Source organism: Gekko japonicus, unplaced genomic scaffold (genome assembly GCF_001447785.1).
Source record: "Gekko japonicus isolate JY-2015 unplaced genomic scaffold, Gekko_japonicus_V1.1 scaffold5412, whole genome shotgun sequence".
Classification (NCBI taxonomy): domain Eukaryota; kingdom Metazoa; phylum Chordata; class Lepidosauria; order Squamata; family Gekkonidae; genus Gekko; species Gekko japonicus.
The window spans coordinates 20,434-32,723 of NW_015162124.1; the positions used below are offsets into that span (position 1 = coordinate 20,434).

General features: G+C 43.3%; 1 protein-coding gene across 1 annotated transcript in view; it reads right to left on the reverse strand.

The window, feature by feature from the left end:
* The window catches only part of LOC107105673 (sodium/hydrogen exchanger 8-like), a gene marked incomplete at its 3' end in the record, with an annotated part of 44,848 nt that overhangs the window by 18,738 nt on the left and 13,820 nt on the right, over window positions 1-12,290 (reverse strand). The window contains exon 3 of the mRNA XM_015405670.1: window positions 6,109-6,189. Coding sequence (XP_015261156.1) covers window positions 6,109-6,189 — 81 coding nt within the window. The remainder of the gene's footprint in view (window positions 1-6,108; window positions 6,190-12,290) is intronic.

The window sequence follows — 12,290 nt, forward strand, 5'->3', positions numbered from 1 at the left end:
TGAGTCTGGGAGACCCAGATTCCAATCCTCATTCTGCCAAGGAAGCTTGCTGAGTGACCTTGGGCAGTCACACGCTCGCAGCCTAACCTACCTCACAGGGCTGCTGTGATGATAAAACATGAGGGGAAGAAAACAATGTAAACTGGTTTGGGTCCCCACCTAGGTTCCCTTTAAGCTGCGCTGGCGCACCAATTTCCCATGACCAGCGCAGCAATTGTTACCACAGCGCAGGGGCGAGAAGTTCCCTTCCCAATGGCCATGCAGCACAGATCCATTTGCTCAGGCAGCACAGAAACGCAGCAGTATGCTTTGTGTTTCCTAATCTGGGCTGGCCCCGCCTCCACTCAGCTGCAGTTTGCTTGCCCTGTAAAAGGGGGTGCTGCTACCCTCCCCGGCAGTCCTCTGCCTCGTGCGCCAGGAGATACCCTGGCCCAGAAGGAGGACTGCTCTATTGCCCAGCTTCTGCCCTTCCTGAGGTGAGCTGCCTGGTTGTTTGTTTTGTCTTGGGGTGGGGAGCCGGGCTCAGCAGCGTGCTAGAGGCGATCTGGTGGCTTCTGGTGCTTTGCAAAGTGACTCTCTGTGCCCTTAAGCCTGCAAAGTTAGTTGGAAAAGGTGAGGGGGGAGCCGGGCTCAGCAGCCTGCTAGAGGCGATCTGGTGGCTTCTGGTGCTTTGCGAAGTGACTCTCTGTGCACTTAAACCTGCAAAGTTAGTTGGAAAAGGTGGGGGAGAGCCGGGCTCAGCAGCATCCTAGAGGCGATCTGGTGGCTTCTGGTACTTTGCAAAGTGACTCTCTGTGCCCTTAAACCTGGGAGGTTAAGTAATACAAATATGTTTCATATAAATATAAATAAGTTTAATATAAATATATGGCTTGTAATACAAAATATTATAGTTTATACGTTGTTTGTATGTTTGTACACTTTAATAAATTTTTTTAATGTCGGCCCGCTCACCGTTTTAACGCTAGGACCACTTTTGCATCACAGGGTAAAATTTCTGTTCACGAGACTGCGCACCTTAGAGGGAATATTGGTTCCCACTGGGGACAAAGGCAGGGTATAAATGAAGCAAATAAATAAATAAAATTTACCTTCCGGTTTCCATCCAAACCTAGCAAATACTTTGCACTTTAGGGTGAAATCACTTCTGCTTATCTACTAATGATAAAAACCATAGGAACTAAGGATAGCGATGGTTCAAAGAACTAGCACTGCATGGGAAGATAAGAGAATGAGCTGGGGTCCAGAAAAATCCACATAAGAGTCTTGCCTCTGATTTAGACAAGCCATTCTTCCAGCCCCAGCCTCCCATCAGCCATATGGGGACAGCAACACCTGTCTAACATTAGAACTCTAGTGCCTGATTGCATCACATCTGCCAGCTTCCTGTACTTTGATGTGCCAGTGGCACTACTGAAACTAGCAGACAGAAACTGGTCCCACATTAAACTGGGGGGGGGGGGAGAAACCAAAACGGATGTTTGATGACAGCATTCTAGATCCCCCATGGGTTCACATCACAATGAGAGCCACTTGCCAGCAGGCTTCTTTATTACAGGAGACACTGTAGCTTTCCTCAACTAAAGACAACTGTGTGGAATTCAGCTGAGATGGAGAGAACTCAGCCTACCTAGGGCACCCACTGTACTCTGGCTATAGCCCAAGTCTCTAGGCTTTCCACTATGCCATTGACGGAAGCAAGAAGAAACTCTAGGACTCCACAGCCTGCTTCACTGGTCTTGCAGGACACTGCATCCAGCAATATAGCATTTGTTGCAGCAATGCTGGGAGAAGCAAGAGGGGAGATATCTGGTCCTCCCTACGGTGGTTTGATTTCTTCCATTTTACTTTTTATTTAGTAGGTTAAATTTTGGGCCATTTAATCATAAAATTAATCACTTTCGCCTTCCACACTGTGATGGAGCCAACTATGAAGTATGAAGGAGATTCTCTTTCCCAGTAGGTTGATCTTGGGATAGTCCAGATAAAGATTACTAATGAATATTATTTAGACCACCCAGAAAAAGAAGTTTGTGTGTTAGGAAACACAGTTAACTCTGAAGCAGGAAAAACAATAACAAAATATGGGTTCTTTCCCGTGCACAAAATCCAGCGCTTGAGAAATTCAGTTAGACATCTCTAATTCTCATTTTATTGCCGGATGACCTGGCAGGGTCTTACTAAATAAGGCTACCAAATTACATTTGGTACAGAGAGAACGACCTAGAAAACAATGTATTAAAACCTCCCGTTAGCAAGTTCTTCTGACTTCCTCTTTGCATATTGCACAACCCAGTTAGCTAAAGAACTCCTCTCTAAAAGTGAATACATGAAATGAACATTGCTTAACTTAAATTCTCATTTTTCAGTCATTAGGATTTTTAATCTCCGAATGAGAACTTCTGAGGACAGTCAAAGGACAGCAAATTATGTTAGCTTGGGCAATGACCCATATTCATGTCAGGAGAGTTGGTGATATTTCCCCCCTAAATTAGGCTCCCTTAGTAAGAAACAAATCGGGGACAAGTGAGGATGATGGTAATGAGATCTCAGAGGTACACCATTAACAAATCCTAGGTCAATCTGCTGTGCTGACTATTATCAAATAAAGTCTACAACCAGGTGAGATAGTGATTTATCAAGAGAGCCTTGGGGATGCAAGGAACGTTCATTTAGCTATGGACTAAAATAAGTCTGAGAAAGTTAACACTTGTTGATTGATGTTGCTGACTAGGTAATTAAATGGTGAGCCTTATTGTGTCTGCATAACTGTTGGGTGGTTTGTTTGTTTTTTTGCTGTTTCATGTATTTTGCTGGGAAGCGGTTTTAGCCTGTTTTTGTGTGAACCACCTTGAATCACTGTTGCAATAAAAGACAGTGGTGTTGAGCAGAAACAGGGAAAGGCTAATTAAGCATTCGACTCAGTGGTGGTCATCAAAACAGCCTCAATGGAGTTAGAAATTCTGCCTCCAGGACCAAAGATTTATGATCAAAGAGTGCCATCCACAGTAAGACCAAAATAAACATTGGCGGTTACGGTTGCCAACTCTGGGTTGGGAAATTCCTGGGGATTTGGGGATGGAGCCTGGAAAGCAGCCTCAGTGGGGTAAAATGGCACAGGTCCTACCCTCCAAAGCAGCCATTTTCTCCAGGAGAACTGATCTCTGCAGTTTGTGGGGGTCTCCAGGCCCCACCTGGAGGCTGCCTGCCAGAAAGGTTATAACATAGAGTTGGATTCATTAGTCACTACCATACACTATAGCTTCATAAATTCCCAGTTTATTGGACCAGTACAGTATTATGGTGAGATCAAGCAGGGAGAATGGATTGCTGTCTTGCATAACATTTTTCTACCTTAATTTGAGAGTTTACACATCAAAAATTGAGTTCTTGCGGATTACAGAAAAGATCACAGAGATGATGTCCTTGAGGAACCAATCTAAGGGTACAAAGTTCCTTTCCCCCCCTCCCCAACTGCAATAAAGGTTCAAGATCACTTCTTTTCTACAGAAGTATGGAGCTAGAGATCTGTGGTACAAACATTACAGAATTCTTTTCTACAGAAGTATGGAGCTAGAGATCTGTGGTACAAACATTACAGAATTCTTTTCTACAGAAGTATGGAGCTAGAGATCTGTGGTACAAACATTACAGAATTCTTTTCTACAGAAGTATGGAGCTAGAGATCTGTGGTACAAACATTACAGAATTCTTTTCTACAGAAGTATGGAGCTAGAGATCTGTGGTACAAACATTACAGAATTCTTTTCTACAGAAGTATGGAGCTAGAGATCTGTGGTACAAACATTACAGAATTCTTTTCTACAGAAGTATAGAGCTAGAGATCTGTGGTACAAACATTACAGAATTCTTTTCTACAGAGGTATGGAGCTAGAGATCTATGGTACAAACATTACAAAATTCTTTTCTACAGAAGTATGGAGCTAGAGATCTGTGGTACAAACATTACAGAATTCTTTTCTACAGAAGTATGGAGCTAGAGATCTGTGGTACAAACATTACGGAATTCTTTTCTACAGAAGTATGGAGCTAGAGATCTGTGCTACAAACATTACAGAATTCACTGATATTTTTGATAGATGGGGACCTTTAAAGCAAAGAACCTTAGTGAGAATGGGGAGGGACCTAGGCACTTAATTATCAGGTGGGCCCTCATGTCTGACTTCCTAATCCAAATAAAGTGCATCCAAACAGTGTGAGATGTCAAAAGCTTGTCAAAGAACTAGGCAGATCCGAGGATGATTTAATGAATTGGGAAGCCAGCAAGCTCTGAGAGCCATTATTTATGACAAGATCATCTTGAAAATGTGCCAACACCCCCATCAAAATGATATTCTGGACAACTACAGGATGGCTTAATAAAAACAGCAGACAAAGGATTTCCAGAATACCTAACCAATTTCCAAATAACTGGACTGCATGAATCCAGGTCTAAGGAAATACAACTGAAGACTTGTCAGCTGTGACTTGACAGCACATTACACACACAGGTCCTCGGTCCATATTCTCTTCTCTTATTTGCCCCATCCAACGGCTTACATACTGTCGCCCTTTGCCCCCTTCCCTCTCTTCAAGCCTCTGGCCACAATCCCAATCAAGCTTTTACCTGCCCAGGACTCCTGAAAGTTGTGAAGTCCTGTTCAGACGCATACAATGCTATCCCTTGGACTATCTTTTTGCATTATTGGCTGCCTGGAGACTCCAAATTCTGCCTAGAGAATCAGACCCGTGAACTGGACTTGCTTGGATAGGTAGCTATAGCCTCTAGTTTCCCAACTCACAATACCTCTTTGGCCTCTTGTCCCACTCTCTTGAGTGGAGTTGTTGTTGTTGTTCAGTCGCACAGTCGAGTCCAACTCTTCGCGACCCCATGGACCAGATCACGCCAGGCCCTCCTGTCTTCCGCCGTCCTCTGAAGTTTGCTCAATTTTATGTTCGTTGCATCTATGACACTGTCTAACCATCTCATCCTTTGCCGTCCCCATCTTCTTTGACCTTTTGAGTGGAGTACCTTGTGTATTATGCACAGGTGCTTGAGATATGTGTTGCCTTTCAGTGGACTTCTTATTGTTGTGTATAAGTATTGAATGCCTGATGTTATTTTAACTGCTTGAGCATGCTCATTGTCCAGCCCAGATATTTGGATTATTCCCTTTAATAAACTCCCCCCCCCCAAAAAAAAAATCTGGATTCTCAGTATCCCTTCCAAGTTAGTACGGAAGGATGACCACTTCTTCTCTTCTTCTTTGTCGGCCGATCCCTTGCAGCTGTTTGTGTGAGTCAGTGCCCAATTTGAGGGTTGCTCCTTTCAAGATGGATTTAAATGCTAAACTAGAATAAACTTTTAACAGGAGAGTGAGTGGCAGCAGAAGGAAGCTTTCTTCATTTTGCTCAAGCTACTCTGGTGTGGTTTGGGGCTGGATGAGAAAGTGGGTCACAAGGTCACTGACACCCATCTAAGTGAACACGTTCCACTGACCACATTCAATAACAAAACAGAGTCCTAGTGAGGGGCTGTGGCTCAGTCCTGGTGTGGGTTGGTGAAAAAGCTTCTGTTTTGCATGCAGGATCCCAAGGTCAATCCCCAGCATCTCCTGTCAAAAGAACCAGGCTGCAGGTGATGCGAAAGACCTCCACCTGAGACTCAGGAGAGCTGCTGCCAGTTTGAACAGACAATACTGACCTTGATGGATTGATGGTCTGGTTCAGTATAAGGCAGCTTCATGTGTGCTCATGTTCTTGTACATCCAATGACCCTTCCCCCATACTCATGCTTTGTTTAACGGAGACTCGGCTCTGTGAAGGGCTTTGCTGAGATGTCACTCACACAGCTGGGGATATGCTGAAATGGATGCCCATTCTCAGACAACTGACTTAGATTCACAAAGGAATCTCTGAATACCACTTTCTGTTCCCCATACAACCTCCCCCTTTTCCCTCTCTCTACTTGCAAATCACATTCACCCAAATGTGATGACCACCGAAAAGAAAGAATGCTGAAAATTCTCTTTAACCTGGATAATTTGAACACAAGCACACAATTCATTTTCCAGTGGGTAATACAGTCTCTTGGCAACAAGTACTCACCTAAAGAAACAACAGCAACACTCTCTGGCAAGAAATGCAGCCTGTATCTTATCAATAAATGCACCAATATGATGCAGATACCTGGAGGGAAAAATAAAACAGTGTTGAGGCACAGGTAGAACATCAGCAATAACATAATCCAAATATCTTGTGCAATTATCTAGTTACATTTAAAATTAATATCCATGTTAAATAATAAAGGGATTGTTTATTTATATGTACTCATTTCATCTAGAATATTTAAACCGCCAGCCTTTCTCCTGAGCATCTCAGGAGTCAAGGCAGGTAACAATTATCTAAAAACAACTTGCTGAACTAAATATTAAAACAACAGGAATAAAACATTTAGAAACCATCTGAAAAAACTTTTACTCAGGCTGCCCCAAAAGCTCTTCAGAATAACTTTCTTTGGCAGCCTTGCTGAAGACCAGAATTCGGTTTTGCAGGTTTTAAAAATTCCAAGCAAGTGGGCCAGCTGGTCAAGATAAATGGCAGTTCCTGCCATTTTATTTATGCTTCTGTTATGACTTCCTCCAGTGTCACTGAAGTGGCCAAAAGATATATTGATGCTCCATATGTGCACTAGGGTTTTCCTGCTTCCCACTACAAACTTATGCCAACTGGTAAACCACTTCTGTGGATCAGGGGACATTCCAGGACAACATGTATATTGGGGGGGCTGCAGCCGGGGGAGGGGGGGACTGCCCTGTGCACAAAGGCAGGCACTTTCTTCTCGGGCAAGGAAGCACTGGATCCAAGCCTCCCTTGCCAACAGTGAAAGTTGCATCTACTCTATGTAGATAATTTTGACTAACTTGTCTATGAGCACTAGTTTCATACTACTGCATGGCATGATGTTCTAATTAAGAATCCAGTCTTGCACAGCCTTGCATCCACACAATATCTTACAGCATGGCATAGGGGTTGAAAACCAGGGAAATCCCCCGTTTGAAACCTCCATTCTCCACCATTCAGCTGAACCTCCTAACAGGACTACTGTGACAAAAAAGAATGGAGGAGGGGAGCACCACATATGAAGTCCTGGGATGAAGGGTGGGAGGAAAATGCAATGAAGTGTCTATAAATTCCTAAAAGCATGGCCATGCATCATAGTTCATAAACAAGACTGAACCTAAGTGAACAATCTAACCAAAGTTCGGCATTTTAAAATCCTATTGATTTTTACTGAAGTGAATTAAGTATGTGCTTAACTCTCGCACCGAAATCAGTAAGACTCTGAACACTGGGAGTTAAGATATGCCTCCTTAAAATTACAGCTGGCAATCAAAAGGAAGCCTGATCAGACATCAGGCTACCCCCTACTCCATGAAAACCAAATTCTGTTGTGCTAAACACATTAAGGGAAACATGCCACATTTAAAAAATGTGTTTCAGGTGGAAAGCAGTGTGAATCTGCTGCAGCGGAACAAAATTCAAGTCAAGCAACACCTCAGAGACCAACAAAATATTCCACAGTATAAGCTTTGATGAGTCAAAGCTCACTTCATCAGATACTGATCTGATGCATCTGACGAAGTGAGCTCTGACTCATGAAAGCATACGCCCTGGAAATTTGTGCTGGTGTCTATGATGCTATGGGATTTGAACTTTTACAATGTGTGTACAAGACAGGGTCATGGAATGTCTGAAGACACTCATATTTTCAATGAGTAGTCAGAATATGAGGTGGGTGGATTCCAGAGAAATTCCTGGAAGTATTGTGAGATACTGGTCTTGTAGCTTTTGGAATTCTATAGATAAACCCGAAGCGACTGAACTGCACCTGTTAAAAACAAAACAAAAGGAAAATACCTACAGGTGCTATAAACAAAAGGGAAATATGTACCAGTGGTCTATTTTTAGAACCAACTCAGCCAGATTTTGAGTTTCTTCAGCACCTTCTCAACAGCACCTTTCCTTACAAGCCTTCCAAAAGGAAACTCAACACTTTTTTCTTCAGCTGCTTTCTACATCTGTTTCAACAATAAAAGCGATCCTTTTCAGTACTTTCTTTTTGTAGCTATTTCCCTCGCAATTGAATCTTCAGCTATTTTCAGATTTTTTAAATGAGGGAAAGGTAAAATTGGAAGATGCATTCAGCATCCAAAAGAGTCTAATTATCCCTCCCCAACTCTACTCAGAATCAGTGGACAACAAACCAAAATCCTGATAAACTCAATCTCATTGTGACAAGAAAACTGATTAACAGTGGATGTACCATTTGTAGAAGCTGGACATCTGGACAGCTAGAATCTATCCAATATGGATGGAAGCCTTTGTTATATTCAGAGCAGGTCTGCACACCTTGTGTCTTGCTAGACTCAGCCCAGCCTTCAGATAAGTGCTGGACACAGCTTCTGTTTCTGCAGTCAAGAGCATGCAGCAAACAACAGGTGGTTTATCAGGTCCTTGGAAGACTGTGACTCAGGTGGCCCACAAGTTGTGCAGGTTGGTTTCAGAGTCCAATTTTATTTCAGGCCTACTTCCAGAATTTCAGAGCTCTTCTCTCACAAGTGAATACAGGTCCGCTTTTGGGTTTCTTAACAACCAGCAACCCAACAATAATCTTGTTCACTTCTAGATTGCTGAGGAGTCTTCTCAGGCTTGGCGAAAGACAATCTAGCCTGGAAAGCAGTGGGTCAGCTGTTCGTGCATCAAACTCGCCCTGAACTGCCATGCAATTTCCACTGGGTTGGATCCAGACTAATGCAAGGGAAGTGGTAATTCGCATCAATTCCACCTTCCTGCTCCAGACTCCCTATTTGCTCCCCATGGCATCCCTGGGGGTCCCTTGTACCCCATTTCAGGGAGATCAGTGGGCTGTGGCAGAAGGGAGGCAGGAAAGCTGTATTCTACTGACAAGAGTGCCTTGCACAGTTGGATATTTTAGTCTGGATCCAACCCATAACGAATATGACTTTGGAGTCCCCAATCCGTGTGCGAGTTTCAATAATACATTGATCTGTATTCCGTCCAAAGGAGAGACACGCTGATACGGAGGCGTCAAATTGCGGAAGAGCCCCTGCCAGTAAATCTTGATGGCCTGTGGTTACGTGCCTCACAAAGCTGGAGTACAAAAGTAATTATGACAGTCACCTCTGTACTCTGACATCACAGCACCCAGCAACCTTTGGCGGCTCTTGACACCCTGGGTCAACATCATATGAATTTCGTGCAAATAGAACCTGTTCTGATTAAGGGGCCAGAAACATTTTCCTAGCTGAATCAGGACTGTCGTCTTTTGTTCAACACCTGGCTGCTATGCACTAACAGTCTGATCCTACACCCAGCTGCAAGCAAAGGCTCTGAGTGGAGGACAATTAACCACTGTGCCAGTGCAACGTCATAATTGTGGAACACCACTTGCAAGCCAGCACAAGTTGCCGCACCAGCAAACAACATGAAACAGTGCCACATCGCCAGCAGAGCCAGATGTCTAACAGCTTTGTGTAATGCTGCTATAGCAAAGAAATGGCCAGGGACAGGAATATGACAGCTTGTCATCCCCACACTTTCTTAAAAACACCAAAGAGCCACTGCAGTTGTGTAACATCAGATATGCAAGGCTAAGCTGTTTGTAACAGCATTGCAAGCAACTATTAGGCAGCACTGCAAAACAGACATGTGAAAGCCACTATGAGTGCCTTGTGTATCTACAGAGCCATGGTGGCACTGGTGTGCAATGCTGAAGCCAGCTAAAACACCAAAAGTCCTGGATCTAAGTGCACAGTTTGGGGGCTGTGGCTTAGTTGTCTTCATCACTGCAGGGGGAAAACCCCAAGAAGAACTGCCTGCCGTACCCTGAAGAGAAGCTTTATTAGGCAAGAGATGCATTAGCTGCCTGATGACAGTACTGCAAATATAATTTCAGAGGGTAGCCATGTTGGTCTGCAGTAGAGCAATTAGATTTGAGTCCAGTAGCTCCTCAGAGACCAACAAGATTTTTGGGATATAAGTTTTCGAGAGTCAAAGCCCTCTTTGTCATATCCGGGTAGGAATAAAGAGCTAAGTCTTCTCTTCTCCATTCCCACTCATGTCCGACAAAGGGAGATTCGACTCTCGAAAGCTTATAGCCTGAAAATCTTGTTGGTCTCTAGGTGCTACTGGATTCAAATCTTGCAGATATAAGTTATTTACAATGGAGACAATCCAATGAGACAAAAAATATCTTTTATCCTAGAGTTCATTACAGTACTTAAACATTTGCTCCTTTCCCTATTGAATACAGAGAATCTGGTTGGAAGTATCTGAATAGAGAAGACAAAACTGCCTGGGTGTCGAGCACGCAACAGGGCTGTTTCCCCCCTAGCAGTGGACACCATCCCTTTTCAAAGAAGCAGAAATGGTTGCTTTCTGTGGCCATTTTTGTCCTGCACATTTTTAATGGCATTCTTGGAAACTGAGAAAATGACTGAATTGATACTCAGGTGGGTCCATGTTTCCCTCAGGGGGCATTCACATGGCTCTTTCAACCATTCACTTCAAAGGAGACTGCCCACAGCCAAGTTGGAAATTAGCCCCAAACTCCTAATCCACTCGTGAAACAAAAGGGCTATATGCAAAAAATGAAGGCAAACCTACAACCCTGGAGCAGCAGTAAACGGGTCCTCACTCATAATATGAATCCAGCCACACAGTAGGGATATCAAGGGTGTACACATGCAAGTTGAATGGTGGATCAGTGACCAAATCACCCTTCTGAGTTACCTGTCCCTTTTGTGAGAAGGACTGTCTGCCCTTTCTATCTTTGTAAGGAGACTTATGATATGCATATACCTCCTTCACCTAGTAAAAGAAGGCAGCTTCAGGTGGGTAGCCGTATTATTCTGCAGTAGAACAGCAAGATTCAAGTATCTGACAAAAGGACTCTCAAAAGCTTATATCCTGGAAATCTTTTTTGGTCTTTAAGGTGCTACTGGAGTGGAATCTTACTCTTCCACTAAACAAAGTTTTTAAAAAAGTACTGCTCTAGATATCGGGGGCGGACAGCGTGCTGGTAACGGCACAGGCACTATCCAGTAAGCACCCATCACAGTCACAAACACAGGATGTGTGTGGTTTTGTTCAGAGAAACCCCTCAAGTGGAAAAAATGTTTTAAGGGCAACAAAATCAATTTACCGTTTTTAAAGCATTACATCTCCTTCACACTGAATTAGGCTTAAATAAATTATACTGATCCCAAACTTGTTTATATGGAAGTTTCTGTCACACCAGAATAACTTAGCTGAATTCAATTTCAGCAAAAGCATCATCAGGATCTTAGCCCTTAATTGCCAGTTCTCAAGAATTTTGTTTCTTTTTTTTGGTAAAGAGGAACACTATCTGACTCCTAAATGTACTTGCTGAATTTGCACAGCATTTCAGAAATGTGGCAACAATTGCTCAATTCCTCCTTAGCAGATACAAATGCCTTCTCCTCATTTTTATTCCAGAACTTGTCTTGGGTAATAAAAAGCCACGTGCAGCAACAATGTGCCCTAACCTGGATAGACCAGGCTAGCCCGAGATCTAAGCAGGGTCGGCTCTGGTTAGTATTCTGATGGGAGACCACAATGTAAGGCCAGGGTCATGACACAGAGTCAGGCAATGGCAAATCACCTCTAAATGTCCCTAGCCTTGAATATCCCATGGGGTCACCATAAGTCAGCTGTGATCCCATGCCAAAACAACAACAACATGCTCTGACAAGGGGTGCCTTCACCAAGTGACAACAGAAGCAGCGGTATAAGACTGTCTGCCTAATTTCAAAACTATTTGAAACGTCTGTCCTGCGTAGCCACCTAGCAAACAGCAACCTGTACCATCAGTTTCTCATGCTTATTTCAGGTCCAAAATGAACTAACCAAGAACCTTGCAAAAAAAGAGCTTTCAATATTTCCAAGGAAGCAAAATAGAGTATACCTCACCTCCATGACAACAAATGCAGTCCTAAAAACATTTTCCTGGGATTAGGTACAACTGAATAAAATGGGGCTTGCTTCTGAGCAGGCCAGTTTAGGATTGCTCCCTAAACTGAGCAAAATTAGGTATGCGAGCAAGTCAAAAGCCTGATACACTGCACAAGAGAGAAGGAAAACGTTACCAAGAGACTTCCCATCCAATCTTTTCACAAAAAAAGTACGGAGGTGTTACTCAGAGTACGAAACACAGGTATCCCAAAAAGATACGAGACCAGGTTTCC